This window comes from Salmo trutta, chromosome 1, assembly GCF_901001165.1.
Source record: "Salmo trutta chromosome 1, fSalTru1.1, whole genome shotgun sequence".
NCBI lineage: Eukaryota > Metazoa > Chordata > Actinopteri > Salmoniformes > Salmonidae > Salmo > Salmo trutta.
Window position 1 is genome coordinate 78,092,053 of NC_042957.1, and position 18,613 is coordinate 78,110,665.

Below are 18,613 nucleotides of genomic sequence, written 5' to 3' on the forward strand. Positions count from 1 at the left end.
ATGGGCAAAATATGCATACAAATCTATCTTGTTAAGTACAAGATATTCTAAAAACCAATGTATCAAACTAAAATACAAAATACTTTTGCAAAGTATTGTATCTAGATAAAATACAAGTGTTTTTTATTTTCAACCTTTTCAAACATTTTTGAATATCTTGTACTTAACAATAATATATATATATATATATATATATATATATATATATATATATATATATATATATATAGAAAAGTATTTTGTAAATATAAATTAAAGGTCTGTATGTATCTTGTTACAAAATACATTGGATTGTAGTTCGGGACAGTGTAAAAAAAAAACATACTCAAGAGTAATTAAATACGTATTTAAAATACATGTAACAGAAGTACTGCCTCTGTCTGAATGTATAGTATCTTACAATCATTTTGGGGAAATTAAACTACAAAACTATATCCCAGAGAAACTACATTTCCACATACAAAGCTGAATGACTTCCGGAATGTGACATGCACAGGAAGAAGCCAACTCAGCTAGTTGTCAAATTAGCAAAGCTGACTAGCCAGCTAATGTATTGGTGGGAGACCAGTGTCAGTGGTTTTCTGAATAGAGAGCAAATTTGGATTTTATCATGGTGTTTCCACTGTAGAAAACACTTCAAACGACACCCAAGGAATTTCCCCCCGCACCTTCCTCTTGTTCCAGCGCATAAACAAGGTAGGTTACAAAATATTTGAGCTAGCTAGCTTGTCGGTCAGCTAGCAAGAGACCTTGCTATCTACCCAGCTAATTGTAGCCATTATCCTCTACTAACTTTTGAGCTGACATAGTTAGCGAAGTGTTGTCCAGTTATACTTATATTTCCTTTACTTATTTTGCCTGGAATCGTAGCTAAGTAGGTCGCTACGTCAGCTAGCGAACCCCCTCAGAACTTGAAAGCTAGCTAGCTAGGTTAGCTAACTTTCTTGTTTTGACAACCAGTCAAGTCTAAATATCTAACGCTAGCTAAAGCGGGAAGGAATTTGCTGATAATGCATATTGTTTAACTGAATTTACTGTGTAATGTCAACCAAACAACAGAGATGTCAGTTTGCTAGCAGTGTTAGCTAGCTTGATAACATAGCACCTTACTAGTACTGCTGATTAGGTTGTTTTGGCATTTAACTTAGCTAGTTAGCTAACGTCAACCAACTAACTAGTTAGCATCATAAAGCACGTTCTTTTCATAGAGCACAGCAGTTCTGTTCAAATTTTAAACCTCTGGGTTTGTTCTCACCGATGACAGTTGCTACTGCCACCAGGGACAGAATAGAGGTTTCAGAAGTTTGTTTGCCTGTCTAGCTATCATTCTCTGTCCCTCTCCATCCACCTTTGCCTCCAAAATGGCACCCTATTCCCTTTATAGTGCACTACGTTTGACCAGGCCCATAGAGCACAGGTCGAAAGTAGTGAATTATAAAGGTATTAGGGTGCCATTTGGGATGAACCCTCATATCCAGGACCAAGGACAGTTCACCTGGCAATTTATTGACCAGGTAACTAACCATTTTAAAAGGACCAAGGACAGTTCACCTGGCAATTTATTGACCAGCTGGCTAACCATTTTAATAGTTGTGTATAAATATATAAACAAAGTATGGCAGACAATGTTATAGAAGATTGATCACTGTGATTGGTGTGTGTGATCTGTGATTGGTGGGTTGTAGGAGTTAATAACTGTATCTCTCCTGGCATTGGTCGTTTTCTAGGTGTGAATGACCGACGTGGTGCCCCCCACTGCGCTCAGCGAAGTCCAGCTCCGCCTCCTCTGCCACGATGACATAGACAGCGTCAAGCTGCTGTGCGGTGATTGGTTCCCCATCGAGTGAGTACTGCGCCACGCGGCCAATAGCAACACAAGATCGTATTGTGTTCAGTGGAGAGAGAACTGCGTGAAACTGTAGTGGTATTTTAACTTGTCTAATAAGAACAGATGTTCACTTTCTGTTTCAAAACGCTTTGCTATGTTGAGCCCCACTGAACATGACCCAGGGCACCTGTCCTCACCTGTACCCTGTTACCTTAATACAGCTGAAGTCTACATCACCTGTCCTCACCTATCCCCTGTCACCTTAATTAAGCTGAAGTCTACACCACCTATCCTCACCTGTCCCCTGTCACCTTAATACAGCTGAAGTCTACAGCACCTGTCCTCAACTATCCATTGTCACCTTAATACAGCTGAAGACTACTCATTCTATTTGCCCTGTCACCTTAATACAGCTGAAGACTACTCATTCTATTTGCCCTGTCACCTTAATACAGCTGAAGTCTACTCATTCTATTTGCCCTGTCACCTTAATACAGCTGAAGTCTACTCATTCTATTTGCCACCTGTCCTCTGTCACCTTAATACAGCTGAAGACTACTCATTCTATTTGCCCTGTCACCTTAATACAGCTGAAGTCTACTCATTCTATTTGCCACCTGTACCCTGTCACCTTAATACAGCTGAAGACTACTCATTCTATTTGCCCTGTCACCTTAATACAGCTGAAGTCTACTCATTCTATTTGCCACCTGTACCTACCTTAAGGCATATTAGGCCTATCAGCCATTTAGCGAACGCTTTTATCCCAAGTGACTTAGTCATGCATTTTCCATATGAGTGGCCCCAGCAGGAATCTAACCTCTCAGCCTCACCTGTCCCCCAACAGGTACCCAGACTCATGGTATAATGACATCACATCCAACAAGAAGTTCTTCTCCCTAGCCGCCATCTTCAAGGGAGGCATCGTGGGAATGATTGTAGCTGAGATCAAGGGCCGGACCAAAGTACACAGAGAGGTACGGGTGCTGGGGTAGAGATGGTCCTGACTGATTGACAGTACACAGAGAGGTATGGGTGCTGGTGTAGAGATGGTCCTGACTGACTGACAGTACACAAAGAGGTACAGGTGCTGGTGTAGAGATGGTCCTGACTGACTGACAGTACACAGAGAGGTACGGGTGCTGGTGTAGAGATGGTCCTGACTGACTGACAGTACACAGAGGGGTACGGGTGCTGGTGTAGAGATGGTCCTGACTGACTGACAGTACACGGAGAGGTACGGGTGCTGGTGTAGAGATGGTCCTGACTGACTGACTGACAGGACGATTGAACATGTTTTCAGGAGAAATGTCCATTATAGACTGTGAATGTACCCCATATTGAACATTTGGAAGAAATGTCCGTTATAGACTGAATGTACCCCATATTGAACCTATTGTTGGAAGCTGAATGTTTTGACAGACAGTAGTTGTTAGTGGGGTCATATTAAAGTCAGGGTTGGGGTCAATACCTTTTAAATTTCAGTCAATTCCGGAACAACACAGCAATTCCAATTGTTTTCAATTAGGATCATTTGGAATTGGAATTTGTATCACTATCTGAATTGACAGGAATGTAAATGGGTTTGAGGCCAGCCCTGATAATAGTAGTTATGTTTCCAGTAGTGTAGTTAGTTCCATATCCCTGTCAGTCAAAGTTGTTAGGAACAGTCTGAAATGGAACACACTGACATTCTACATTCTGTTTATAGTCTCCTACTAATTAGACCTGAAGCAGCCGGAGGGGAGAGGAGGGTGGGGACGAGGAGGAGTGGAGAGGAGTGGGGTGGTGAAGGAGTTGGGGATGGACGGGTGGAGGAGAAAAGGAGGGTGGTCATTGAGGAGGGGGGCATGAGGTGGGGGGGTGTGGGAGATGGAGGGGTGTTGAAGGGTGATGGAGAGAGGTGGAGGGGTTTGGGGTGTGGGGGATGGAGGGGTGTTGAAGGGTGATGGAGAGAGGTGGAGGGGTTTGGGGTGTGGGGGATGGAGGGGTGTTGAAGGGTGATGGAGAGAGGTGGAGGGGGTTGGGGTGTGGGAGATGGAGGGGTGTTGAAGGGTGATGGAGAGAGGTGGAGGGGTTTGGGGTGTGGGGGATGGAGGGGTGTTGAAGGGTGATGGAGAGAGGTGGAGGGGTTTGGGGTGTGGGGGATGGAGGGGTGTTGAAGGGTGATGGAGAGAGGTGGAGGGGTTTGGGGTGTGGGAGATGGAGGGGTGTTGAAGGGTGATGGAGAGAGGTGGAGGGGTTTGGGGTGTGGGGGATGGAGGGGTGTTGAAGGGTGATGGAGAGAGGTGGAGGGGGTTGGGGTGTGGGGGATGGAGGGGTGTTGAAGGGTGATGGAGAGAGGTGGAGGGGTTTGGGGTGTGGGGGATGGAGGGGTGTTGAAGGGTGATGGAGAGAGGTGGAGGGGGTGTGGGGGATGGAGGGGTGTTGAAGAGTAATGGAGAGAGGGGGTTGGGGTGTGGTGGATGGAGGGGTGTTGAAGGGTGATGGAGAGAGGTGGAGGGGGTGTGGGGGATGGAGGGGTGTTGAAGGGTGATGGAGAGAGGTGGAGGGGTTTGGGGTGTGGGAGATGGAGGGGTGTTGAAGGGTGATGGAGAGAGGTGGAGGGGGTGTGAGAGATGGAGGGGTGTTGAAGGGTGATGGAGAGAGGTGGAGGGGGTTGGGGTGTGGGTGATGGAGAGAGGTGGAGGGGTTTGTTTTGCTCGGTATACCGAAACTTCTGTACTTTTTCGATACTAGAACATGAAAAACGTCTCGGTACCAGAATGTTTGTTACTTTTGGTAGTACTTCTGTCAAATGTGTCTCACGGATGAAAGGGAATGAGGGATACCTAGTCAGGTGTACAACTGAATGCCTTCAGCTGAAATGTGTCTTCCTTATTTAACCCAACCCCTCTGAATCAGAGAGGTGCAGAGTCTGTCAGTGCAGCTGATGTCTCCCTTACAGCTCTAGTGCACCGTGCCTGCTCCACTCATGGGCTCCCGAGTGGCGCAGCGGTTCGAATCCAGGCTGTATCACAACCGGCCGTGATTCGGAGTCCCATAGGGCGGCGCACAATTGGCCCAGCGTCGTCCAGGGTTTGGCCGGTGTAGGCCATTCTTGTAAATAAGAATTTGTTCTTAACTGACTTTATTAAGGTTAAATTAAAATGTTATAACAAAAAATCATGTTAGCTCTCCACTTAGCCTGCACTGGGAGTCTGGGCTGCATCATGTTAGATCTCCACTTAGCCTGCACTGGGAGTCTGGGCTTCATCATGGTAGCTCTCCACTTAGCCTCCACTGGGAGTCTGGGCAGCATCATGTTAGATCTCCACTTAGCCTGCACTGGGAGTCTGGGCTGCATCATGTTAGCTCTCCACTTAGCCTGTACTGGGAGTCTGGGCTGCATCATGTTAGCTCTCCACTTAGCCTGCGCTGGGAGTCTGGGCAGCATCATGTTAGATTTCCACTTAGCCTGCGCTGGGAGTCTGGGCTGCATCATGTTAGCTCTCCACTTAGCCTGCACTGGGAGTCTGGGCTGCATCATGTTAGCTCTCCACTTAGCCTCCACTGGGAGTCTGGGCTGCATCATGTTAGCTCTCCACTTAGCCTCCACTGGGAGTCTGGGCTGCATCATGTTAGCTCTCCACTTAGCCTGCACTGGGAGTCTGGGCTTCATCATGGTAGCTCTCCACTTAGCCTCCACTGGGAGTCTGGGCAGCATCATGTTAGATCTCCACTTAGCCTGCACTGGGAGTCTGGGCTGCATCATGTTAGCTCTCCACTTAGCCTGCGCTGGGAGTCTGGGCTGCATCATGTTAGATCTCCACTTAGCCTCCACTGGGAGTCTGGGCTGCATCATGTTAGATCTCCACTTAGCCTGCACTGGGAGTCTGGGCTGCATCATGTTAGATCTCCACTTAGCCTGTACTGGGAGTCTGGGCTGCATCATGTTAGATCTTCACTCAGCCTGTACTGGGAGTCTGGGCTGCATCATGTTAGATCTCCACTCAGCCTGTACTGGGAGTCTGGGCTGCATCATGTTAGATCTCCACTTAGCCTGTACTGGGAGTCTGGGCTGCATCATGTTAGATCTCCACTCAGCCTGTACTGGGAGTCTGGGCTGCATCATGTTAGATCTCCACTCAGCCTGTACTGGGAGTCTGGGCTGCATCATGTTAGATCTCCACTCAGCCTGTACTGGGAGTCTGGGCTGCATCATGTTAGCTCTCCACTTAGCCTGCACTGGGAGTCTGGGCTGCATCATGTTAGCTCTCCACTTAGCCTCGACTGGGAGTCTGGGCTGCATCATGTTAGATCTCCACTCAGCCTGTACTGGGAGTCTGGGCTGCATCATGTTAGATCTCCACTCAGCCTGTACTCCACTTAGCCCACTCATGCTGCACAGAAGTTAACATACTTGAATAATGCGACACGGCGTGTAGAAATGTTGAAACTGTTCATTACTGTTCGCAAAACAATGTCCCTACATCCTAGACTCTAGATTTCCTGGTGTTAGTCAGTGTTATAAGTATTAATAGCTGTGTATAACCTCTCCTCTCTGCAGGATGGAGACATCCTAGCCTCTAGATTTCCTGTGGACACCCAGGTGGCTTACATACTGAGTCTGGGGGTGGTGAAGGAGTTCAGGAAACATGGAATAGGTAGGTACACTTAGGGCTGTTGTGGTGACCGTTTTACTGCCACACTGGCGGTCACGAGTCATGAAGGCAGTCAGATTCCACATGACCGTGTAGTCACGGTAATTCGGCTTCGCCAAGCTCAGATGCTGCTGATGGTCATTCGTAGCCTACCAAACTTGCTAACTGCCTCGTACTCAGCACTCTATTGTCCCTCTAATCACTCTGACATCAATGCAAATGTATTCGAAAATCTAATCCAACACTTCATGAGTGCCCATGAGCTCATGTTGCGCATCATTTCTATAGGCTATGCAATTGCGGGACAAAAAACAGAGTGATGGCCTCTAATAAAAAGAGGAGCATCCCATCAGCTTTCTATAGGCTAGTGCGTTTGCTGTTCGTTAGGCCTACTCATCTAGTTGGCTGATAAAATAAATGTGGACAGTTCTTCCAATATCTTCAATATGCACCTCGGAATTGGATAAGGACACGCGCAGGTGCATCCCCGATGTGTCTGTCTTCACTTGTAGCCTGTGAGAAAGACCCGATCTCGTGACGGAGAGCCATGTGAGTGAGAGACACTTCAGATTGTGCAGCACACTCCGGGAGAAGGTCACAACGCAGCACTCCGGGCCACAAAAGGCACAGATTTTTTTTCGGGTGCATTATGGCCGCAAAGGGGATGCAGCTGTGAAATACGAGGCATTATCAAGTGCTTGTCAAATTGTGAATGAGAGACTATTGGAGTGTACAGCCTGCACAAAAAACAAAGCAGAGCTCATGCCTTTTTAAGCAACTTTTTTCAAATCATCATTAGTCTCATCATGCAGCCTTACAATGTATTAAAAATCAAAACATATAGCCCAACGTTTGTAGAACAACTAAAGTTACATTAATAACTCTAAATGAAGCATATAGGAGTACCTGTTTCTTTGCTAACCACTCAACACAGAATAGCCACATGTGCGCACTCCCTCAAATCATTTGGAGAGAATATTTATATTTTATTCAGCTTTGTTCAAATGTATTCTTCGTATTATAAAATAATATAAAATAATGCCAGGGAATTCTAAGCATGTCTGGTTTGCTAAATGAACTAGTGTAGCCCACAGCCACATGGCATAGCCAGATCAGGACCTAACATAAGGACAACTCAGAGTATGCTATTCTGTTCTTCTGAAATAGACTATATTCTCTTCATATCATGCTTCTTTGGACCTGTCTAAAATACATTTATTGTGAAGGTGTAGGCTATATTGCATGGATTTATTAGACTTTTTAAAATGGCTTGTAGGCTGTGTGTGGGAGCCAGGAGAGGCTACATGTGTTTATGTTAATTAACGGTCACTTACCGTGAGACAGACGGTTATTTGCATGACAATCATCGGCTGACAATTTTGTGACCGCCACAGCCCTAGGTACACTCCCAGTCACTCACTGTCCTGCTACTCTTCTCTTCTCCCCCTCCCAGGCTCCTTGCTGCTGGACAGTCTTAAGGAGCACATCTCCACCACGGCCCAGGACCACTGCAAGGCCATCTACCTCCACGTGCTGACAACCAACACCACGGCTATACACTTCTACCACAACAGGTAGGTAGGTAGAGACCTGCTATACACTTCTACCACAACAGGTAGGTAGGTAGAGACTTGCTATACACTCCTACCACAACAGGTAGATAGGTAGAGACCTGCTGTACACTCCTACCACAACAGGTAGATAGGTAGAGACCTGCTGTACACTTCTACCACAACAGGTAGGTAGAGACCTGCTATACACTTCTACCACAACAGGTAGGTAAGTAGAGACCTGCTATACACTTCTACCACAACAGGTAGGTAGGTAGAGACCTGCTATACACTTCTACCACAACAGGTAGGTAGGTAGAGACCTGCTATACACTTCTACCACAACAGGTAGGTAGGTAGAGACCTGCTATACACTTCTACCACAACAGGTAGGTAGGTAGGTAGAGACCTGCTATACACTTCTACCACAACAGGTAGGTAGGTAGGTAGAGACCTGCTATACACTTCTACCACAACAGGTAGGTAGGTAGAGACCTGCTATACACTTCTACCACAACAGGTAGGTAGGTAGAGACCTGCTATACACTTCTACCACAACAGGTAGGTAGGTAGGTAGAGACCTGCTATACACTTCTACCACAACAGGTAGGTAGGTAGGTAGAGACCTGCTATACACTTCTACCACAACAGGTAGGTAGGTAGGTAGAGACCTGCTGTACACTTCTACCACAACAGGTAGGTAGGTAGGTAGGTAGAGACCTGCTATACACTTCTACCACAACAGGTAGGTAGGTAGGTAGGTAGGTAGAGACCTGCTATACACTTCTACCACAACAGGTAGGTAGGTAGGTAGAGACCTGCTATACACTTCTACCACAACAGGTAGGTAGGTAGGTAGAGACCTGCTATACACTTCTACCACAACAGGTAGGTAGGTAGGTAGAGACCTGCTGTACACTTCTACCACAACAGGTAGGTAGGTAGGTAGGTAGAGACCTGCTGTACACTTCTACCACAACAGGTAGGTAGGTAGGTAGAGACCTGCTATACACTTCTACCACAACAGGTAGGTAGGTAGAGACCTGCTATACACTTCTACCACAACAGGTAGGTAGGTAGAGACCTGCTATACACTTCTACCACAACAGGTAGGTAGGTAGAGACCTGCTATACACTTCTACCACAACAGGTAGGTAGGTAGAGACCTGCTGTACACTTCTACCACAACAGGTAGGTAGGTAGAGACCTGCTGTACACTTCTACCACAACAGGTAGGTAGGTAGGTAGAGACCTGCTGTACACTTCTACCACAACAGGTAGGTAGGTAGAGACCTGCTATACACTTCTACCACAAAAGGTAGGTAGGTTGGTAGGTAGGGACCAGCTGTGGAAATAAGTAATTGATTTTATTGTTATTTCCTGAGGAAAAATTTACTTTATGACTGATATGTGGTTGTCTGACCTAGCTGACTTATGATGAATGCTGCTCTGGAGAGCGTCTGCTAAATTACTCAAATCTAAAACTGTATTTTTTTTATGTAGCTACCGGGTATATATATATGTATTATTAAATGTAGCTGCTGGGTATATATATATGTATTATTAAATGTAGCTACTGGGTGTATATATGTATTATTAAATGTAGCTACCAGGTGTATATATATGTATTATTAAATGTAGCTACTGGGTATATATATATATATGTATTATTAAATGTAGCTACTGGGTATATATATATGTATTATTAAATGTAGCTACTGGGTGTATATATGTATTATTAAATGTAGCTACCGGGTATATATATATATGTATTATTAAATGTAGCTACCAGGTGTATATATATATATGTGTATTATTAAATGTAGCTACCGGGTATATATACATGTATTATTAAATGTAGCTACTGGGTATATATATATATATTATTAAATGTAGCTACCAGGTGTATATATATGTATTATTAAATGTAGCTACTGGGTATATATATATATATGTATTATTAAATGTAGCTACTGGGTATATATATATATTATTAAATGTAGCTACCAGGTGTATATATATGTATTATTAAATGTAGCTACCGGGTGTATATATGTATTATTAAATGTAGCTACCGGGTATATATATATGTATTATTAAATGTAGCTACCAGGTGTGTATATATATGTATTATTAAATGTAGCTACCAGGTGTATATATATGTATTATTAAATGTAGCTACCGGGTATATATATATGTATTATTAAATGTAGCTACCAGGTGTATATATATGTATTATTAAATGTAGCTACCGGGTATATATATATGTATTATTAAATGTAGCTACCAGGTGTATATATATGTATTATTAAATGTAGCTACTGGGTATATATATGTGTATTATTAAATGTAGCTACCGGGTATATATATGTATTATTAAATGTAGCTACCAGGTGTATATATATGTATTATTAAATGTAGCTACTGGGTATATATATATGTATTATTAAATGTAGCTACCGGGTATATATATTTATTATTAAATGTAGCTACTGGGTATATATATATGTATTATTAAATGTAGCTACTGGGTATATATATGTATTATTAAATGTAGCTACCGGGTATATATATATGTATTATTAAATGTAGCTACTGGGTATATATATGTATTATTAAATGTAGCTACCGGGTATATATATATATGTATTATTAAATGTAGCTACCGGGTATATATATGTATTATTAAATGTAGCTACTGGGTATATATGTGTGTTTTTAAATTGTGATATAAATGAAATGAATTCCAACAGAGACTTCACGCAGCATCACTACCTACCTTATTACTACTCCATACGAGGGGTGCTGAAAGACGGGTTCACATACGTACTGTACATCAACGGAGGGCATCCGCCCTGGACGCTCTTATATCCTTTACTACAAGGGGGGTAGGAGGGGATTGGTGGGGGGTACAAGTGTGTGTGATGTTGTTGATTGTTGGTTTGGGGGGTACAAGGGGGGATGTGGGGGTAGGAGTTTGAGTGTGTGTGTCCATGTGGAGCACCTGGACTAACTTAGATGTGTCACAGCAAGGGAGTGTGAAGACCTTTGCAATCAATATTTCTTCGTTTTATTTGTAATTTATTTCAGAAATGTTTTTTTTTTTTCACTTTTATAATGTGGCATAGGTTGTGTAGAACAGTGGTAAAAACATCCCTATTTAGAAATTGAAGACAGCAACACGTGAAGACTGCACGGGTATGTAGACTTCCCCTAGGCACAATTCTGGAATACAAGCAGGAAGTGGAGAATTGAATTACATTTGAATTGGAATTGCAGTAATCTTTAAAAGTCTAATTGTAAAAGAAAATCATTCCTGGAATTGGAATTGAACTGAATTGAACAAGAGCCATCCTTGGCTGTGTTTGCTAGTGACAGAGACATGGTTGTTGTGTTCAGTTCTTATCCATTCTGCAGCCTTCACAAAGTGAGTGCCTAATTGAATATATTATCCTTAAAATGTAACCCGTTATATCAATACATTACATATCAAATCAACGTTTATTTGTCACGTGCACCGAATACAACCGGTGTAGACCTTACTGTGAAATGCTTACTTACAAGCCCTAACCAACAGTGACATTTTTAAGTAAAAAATAGTTATTAGGTAAACAATAGATAAGTAAAGAAATACAAAAGAAAACTGTAAAATGACAGTGAAAATAACAATAGCGAGGCTATATACAGGGTATTACGGTACAGAGTCACTGTGGAGGCTATATACAGGGTATTACGGTACAGAGTCAATGTGGAGGCTATATACAGGGTATTACGGTACAGAGTCAATGTGGAGGCTATATACAGGGTATTACGGTACAGAGTCAATGTGGAGGCTATATACAGGGTATTACGGTACAGAGTCAATGTGGAGGCTATATACAGGTGGTACCGGTACAGAGTCGATGTGGAGGCTATATACAGGTGATACTGGTACAGAGTCAATGTGGAGGCTATATACAGGGTATTACGGTACAGAGTCAATGTGGAGGCTATATACAGGGTATTACGGTACAGAGTCAGTGTGGAGGCTATATACAGGGTATTACGGTACAGAGTCAATGTGGAGGCTATATACAGGGGGTACTGGTACAGAGTCAATGTGGAGGCTATATACAGGTGGTACCGGTACAGAGTCAATGTGGAGGCTATATACAGGTGGTACCGGTACAGAGTCAATGTGGAGGCTATATACAGGTGGTACTGGTACAGAGTCAATGTGGAGGCTATATACAGGTGGTACTGGTACAGAGTCAATGTGGAGGCTATATACAGGTGGTACCGGTACAGAGTCAATGTGGAGGCTATATACAGGTGGTACCGGTACAGAGTCAATGTGGAGGCTATATACAGGTGGTACCGGTACAGAGTCAATGTGGAGGCTATATACAGGTGGTACCGGTACAGAGTCAATGTGGAGGCTATATACAGGTGGTACCGGTACAGAGTCAATGTGGAGGCTATATACAGGTGGTACCGGTACAGAGTCAATGTGGAGGCTATATACAGGTGGTACCGGTACAGAGTCAATGTGGAGGCTATATACAGGTGGTACCGGTACAGAGTCAATGTGGAGGCTATATACAGGTGGTACCGGTACAGAGTCAATGTGGAGGCTATATACAGGTGGTACCGGTACAGAGTCAATGTGGAGGCTATATACAGGTGGTACCGGTACAGAGTCAATGTGGAGGCTATATACAGGTGGTACCGGTACAGAGTCAATGTGGAGGCTATATACAGGTGGTACCGGTACAGAGTCAATGTGGAGGCTATATACAGGTGGTACTGGTACAGAGTCAATGTGGAGGCTATATACAGGTGGTACTGGTACAGAGTCAATGTGGAGGCTATATACAGGGGGTACTGGTACAGAGTCAATGTGGAGGCTATATACAGGTGGTACCGGTACAGAGTCAATGTGGAGGTTATATACAGGGGGTACCGGTACAGAGTCAATGTGGAGCCTATATACAGGTGGTACCGGTACAGAGTCAATGTGGAGGCTATATACAGGTGGTACTGCTACAGAGTCAATGTGCGGGGGCACCGGTTAGTCGGGCTAATTGAGGTAATATGTACATGACTGTATAGTTTAAGTGACTATGCATAGATGTTAAACAGAGAGTAGCAGCAGTGTGAAAGAGGGGGGTGGGGGGTGGCGGGACACAATGCAAATAGTCCGGGTTGCCAATGTGCGGGGGCACCGGTTAGTCAATCTAGTTTGAGGTAATATGTACGTGAATGTATAGTTAGTGACTATGCGTAGATGATAAACAAAAATAAATAAAAAATAATTTAAAAAAAAACAGAGTAGAAGCAGCGTAAAATCATAAGGCTATAGCTCAACAGCGTAGTTTTACCCCAACACAGTGGTCTGAAACTCCTGGTTTGCAGGCCACATCAGGCAAGTCACATTATGCTGGCTTGTAAAGGGGGCAATAAGTCCAACTACTAACAGATTGGATTAGTTTAGGTTGTATGTGGGGTTCCTCTATGATGCATTTGGCCTTGTCCCTTGCATGTTTGTCAGAGAGGCCCTGAAGCCCCCTGCACTGCAGCCCACAGAGCTTGGACCCTTTTTAGCCCACCGACAGCCCACTGTACCGGGCCACCGACAGCCCACCGTACTGGGTCCACCAACAGACGTTCAGTCGTCTCAGTCTGGTTTTGACGTTCAGTCGTCTCTCAGTTGACGTTCTGAATGATCAAAACGATAGTAAACTGTTCCTCCTCTATATTTATCCCTTGGGTTTTCTTCTCAGCTTGCCACCATAAGATCAATTACAAAAACACATATTTAAACTTTTTTTTTTTTTAAATCCACCTGCAATAAAGCATGCTGGGAAATATGATAATGATGGGTGTGGTTTTGAGAGTTTTACTGTACACAGAGTGAAAATGACACAATCACCTCTGGTTGTTAACACCAACACTCAGGTCTTCACAACACTGAGTGTTCATTTAACTCCTAACTTAATGGAGAGTGGAATTCCAGTATTTTTCCTGTAGACAGACACAGCAAATGAAAGCACGGTATCTATTCCCCCCATTTGAAAAAGTCAGGTATTTGGACAAATTCACTCAGTGTATTAAAAACTTTGGTTTGGAGATGGGAATCGAACCCTGGTCTCCAGTGGGGAAGCTGGGAGTGTTGACCACATGACCACGGCTCAGGATGAGCCTCTAGTTTCTATTATGAATCTTGTTTCTAACGGTGAATCTGGTTTCTAACGGTGAATCTGGTTTCTAACGGTGAATCTTGTTTCTAACAGTGAATCTTGTTTCTAACAGTGAATCTTGTTTCTAACAGTGAATCTGGTTTCTAACAGTGAATCTGGTTTCTAACAGTGAATCTGGTTTCTAACAGTGAATCTGGTTTCTAACGGTGAATCTGGTTTCTAACGGTGAATCTGGTTTCTAACGGTGAATCTGGTTTCTAACGGTGAATCTTGTTTCTAACGGTGCATTTAAGCAATTTACAACGTGTAAATGTTACAATTGTTTTTGTTGAAATATAATAATGGTGTTTTTAGTTGTTTCCCAATCTCATAAAAAAAGGGTTTTGGGATTATTGTAATTGTTTTTAGAGCAGGAGGTTTTGTTCCCCACAAAGTGCCAAACCAATTGGAAAAAATGGGTAACTCAATGAAGGATAATAATCACATTTATTTATAATGGCCTTTTTATATCAGCTGATGTCACAAAGTGCTGTACAGAAACCTAGCCTAAAACCCCAAACAGCAAGCAATGCAGGTGTAGAAGCACGGTGGCTAGGAAAAACTCCCTAGAAAGTCAGGAACCTAGGACAAACCTAGAGAGGAACCAGGCTATGAGGGGTGGCCAGGCCTCTTCTGGCTGTGCCGGGTGGAGATTATAACAGAACATGGCCAAGATGTTCAAAGGTTCATAGATGACCAGCAGGGTTTAATAATAATAATGATAATAATAATCAATACAGTAGCCAATACAGAGTGGAATAGAGTATTGAGCATTTCCAGAATGATTTCATGCTGTTCATATTAAACAGCTTCAACAGCTCTGATATTCACTCATTGGATTGGTTAAATGTAGGATCATGTTTTACATCTTTGATTTGTATGTTTTAATATGAAAGCAAATACCTGAAAGTTTTCAGAATTCAGGGGACATTTAGAGGTTTACCAGGAATATTCCCTGTTAGTTCGTTAAGAGTTTGAGTTAGTCTGGAATTGGAGATTAGTTGAATTAAATATAAATTGAAGAACTGTTATAGAATATTACATTGATGGAATTTATAGGGAGATGGAATTGAATTAAAATTGAATTTGTGTAATTGACCCCGACCTTGTTCCATAAATCCTATAGTCCTTGACGATCCCCTTGCACTGACTACATCCAACACATTGGCTCGGCCCTGGCCAGCCTCAGTCCCTGCTCAATCCCCCAGAGACTCTACAGACAGGCCCAGTCTCTGCTCCGCAGCCTGATACCCTGGTCCGGCATCGCATCCAAGACTGGTATCCAGTACAGCAGGACCATGTGACAGTAGAGGTGTGTATTTGGGAGAGGGGGAGGTGTGTGTACAGTATCTGTTGTTGATTGACTTTCATTTAACTCAATACTCTCTCCCCTCTCTCTCGCTCTCTCTCTCCCCCCTCTCTCTCCCCTCTCTGTCTCTCTCTCTCTTTCCCTCTCTCTCCCTCTGTCTCCCTACTCTCTCCCCTCTCTCTCTCTCCCCCCTCTGTTTATCTCTGTCTCCCTACTCTCTCCCCTCTCTCTCTCTCTCTCTCCCCTCTGTTTATCTCTGTCTCCCTACTCTCTCCTCTCTCTCTCTCTCTCTCTCTCTCTCTCTCTCCCCTCTCTGTCTCTCTCTCCCCTCTGTTTATCTCTGTCTCCCTACTCTCTCCCCTCTCTCTCTCTCTCTGTCTCTCTCTCCACCCCTCTGTTTATCTCTGTCTCTCTCCTTATCTCCTTCTTTTCTCTCCCCATCTCTGTTTTTCTTCAGGGTCTTCACCTGTGTTCTTCAGGACCCTCTGACCTCACCTGACCCACCACCACCTGGAACCCTGGAAAGACTGAGGGCTGAGACCCCCCAAACACCAACCAAGACACCCAGCCACTAAGCCCAGACCCTACAAACCAAGCCTCCCAGCCCACCAAATCAAGCCTCCCAGCCCACCAAACCAAACCAAGCCTCCCAGCCCACCAAACCAAACCAAGCCTCCCAGCCCACCAAACCAAACCAAGCCTCCCAGCCCACCAAACCAAGCCTCCCAGCCCACCAAACCACGCCTCCCAGTCCACCAAACCAAGCCTCCCAGCCCACCAAACCAAACCAAGCCTCCCAGCCCACCAAACCAAGCCGCCCAGACCCTACAAACCACGCCTCCCAGCCCACCAAACCAAACCAAGCCTCCCAGCCCACCAAACCAAGCCTCCCAGCCCACCAAACCAAACCTCCCAGCCCACCAAACCAAACCAAACCTCCCAGCCCACCAAACCAAACCAAGCCTCCCAGCCCACCAAACCAAGCCTCCCAGCCCACCAAACCAAACCAAGCCTCCCAGCCCACCAAACCAAGCCTCCCAGCCCACCAAACCAAACCAAGCCTCCCAGCCCACCAAACCAAACCTCCCAGCCCACCAAACCAAACCAAGCCTCCCAGCCCACCAAACCAAACCTCCCAGCCCACCAAACCAAACCAAACCTCCCAGCCCACCAAACCAAACCAAGCCTCCCAGCCCACCAAACCAAACCTCCCAGCCCACCAAACCTAACCAAGCCTCCCAGCAAGCGTCTCATCTCTCCCTAGCTGTCCTATCCTGTCCTACAGCTCATATAGAGACGATGTATTATAGCTGTACATTACATATATCCTCTAATATATATATATATATATACCCTGTCAGTAGCTGCCCTGTCCTCACTGTACTGTCTGAGCCAGTGGTGTAGTGGAGGGTCAACACATGTAGATGCCGTTCACCTTTTCTTTACTATCGTGGGAAAATGCATTGAAATACAGGGATTGAGTGTTACCTTATTCACTGGAATGGTGTGGACTGGGTTTAGATTCAGTAGGCTTGGGGTCAACTCTGGTTTCAACTGGACCGGGTTTAGATTCAGTAGGATTGGGGTCAACTCTGGTTTCAGTTCAGACAATTTGAAATGCTATTTGCCAATAATCAGAATCCACATAGAAAAATACTTTTGTTATTTAAATACAATCATTGAAATCCTGAATCCTGAGTTGAGATCAGCACTCACATTTTCACACAAATCTTCCATTGACATCAATGTATGATCTACACGGAAGTCTACTTTAAGTGTGCACAGAGATCTCAAGGACTAGGATTCCTCCCCGATTGACTTTCAGTTCACTTTGGGTCCGATTCAGACTTGAGATAAGTAGACTTACAGTAAATCCATTTTTTTGTTTTACTGAAGTCCATGTTTAGTCAACTTTATCTCAAGTCTGAATTGTGCCCTTCCTGACCTAATTTTGATCTGAAATGGGTTTTGACCTGAAACCCTGCTGTCTGTCTGTCCCCTTCAGGGCTGTCTGTCATTCTGCTGGTCATGTAGACAACCAGACAGTCTGGTTTTAATCCAGATGTTTAACATAGCTGACATTAGATTTGTATGTCTGCCTGTTTGTATTAAGAGATTAAACAATATAACATGGTAGAAGTTGCTCCCTCTGTGAGATTCTCCCAATACCCCAAATATATGTATGTGTGTGTGTGTAGTGTGTCGAGTCAAATGTAGTGCACTATATAGGGAATAGGGTGCTATTTGGGACTGAACCGAGGTGTAGATAAGTAAGACCGTTTGTGGATAAGGTTTTAAAGAGCAGTGTGTGTATAGGGTTACAGAATTTCTCTAACTTTCCCAACACTCCCAAAGTTTTCCAGAAATCCTGGTTGGACGATTCCTGGAATAACGACCGGATAAACAGGAAATACGGGAATCGTCCAACTAGGATTTGTTAAATACCATGGAACTTTGAGAAAGTTAACGGAGTTCTGCAACGCTACTAGGTGTCTAGATAACATCTTTAAACAGGAGGGTGTATTGAGGTAATACTGAATGTAGTGTTGATAGCACCAGTTAACTGACCAGTCTGATTTTAGAAGAAACAACTCAGTCTGGACACAGATCCAGTTAACTGATTGACCAGTCTGATTTTAGAAGAAACAACTCAGTCTGGACACAGATCCAGTTAACTGATTGACCAGTCTGATTTTAGAAGAAACAACTCAGTCTGGACACAGATCCAGTTAACTGATTGACCAGTCTGATTTTAGAAGAAACAACTCAGTCTGGACACAGGTCCAGTTAACTGATTGACCAGTCTGATTTTAGAAGAAACAACTCAGTCTGGAGACAGATCCAGTTAACTGATTGACCAGTCTGATTTTAGAAGAAACAACTCAGTCTGGAGACAGATCCAGTTAACTGATTGACCAGTCTGATTTTAGAAGAAACAACTCAGTCTGGACACAGATCCAGTTAACTGATTGACCAGTCTGATTTTAGAAGAAACAACTCAGTCTGAACACGGATCCTAAATTGAGATGTATTCTCATCAATAGCAGCATTAGAGCCACATTTTT

At 44.0% G+C, this 18,613-nt stretch overlaps 1 protein-coding gene across 1 annotated transcript; it reads left to right on the top strand.

Moving 5' to 3' along the window:
* Positions 1–500: 500 nt before the first annotated feature.
* LOC115208383 (N-alpha-acetyltransferase 60) lies at positions 501–16,222 on the top strand. Its single transcript, XM_029776410.1, has 8 exons — positions 501–696; positions 1,728–1,843; positions 2,676–2,805; positions 6,378–6,474; positions 7,925–8,045; positions 10,775–10,888; positions 15,387–15,551; positions 16,006–16,222. The coding sequence occupies exons 2-7, from the start codon at positions 1,734–1,736 to the stop codon at positions 15,541–15,543; spliced, it is 729 nt and encodes a 242-aa protein (XP_029632270.1). The 5' UTR covers positions 501–696; positions 1,728–1,733; the 3' UTR covers positions 15,544–15,551; positions 16,006–16,222.
* The last annotated feature ends 2,391 nt before the right edge of the window (positions 16,223–18,613 follow it).

Excerpts from the sequence above, each read along its gene's own strand:
- LOC115208383 (XM_029776410.1), top strand. The coding sequence starts at position 1,734 with ATGACCGACGTGGTGCCCCCCACTGCGCTCAGCGAAGTCCAGCTCCGC. Across the intron at positions 1,844-2,675 it reads GGTGATTGGTTCCCCATCGA|GTACCCAGACTCATGGTATA; the intron begins GTGAGTACTGCG and ends GTCCCCCAACAG. Across the intron at positions 8,046-10,774 it reads ATACACTTCTACCACAACAG|AGACTTCACGCAGCATCACT; the intron begins GTAGGTAGGTAG and ends GAATTCCAACAG.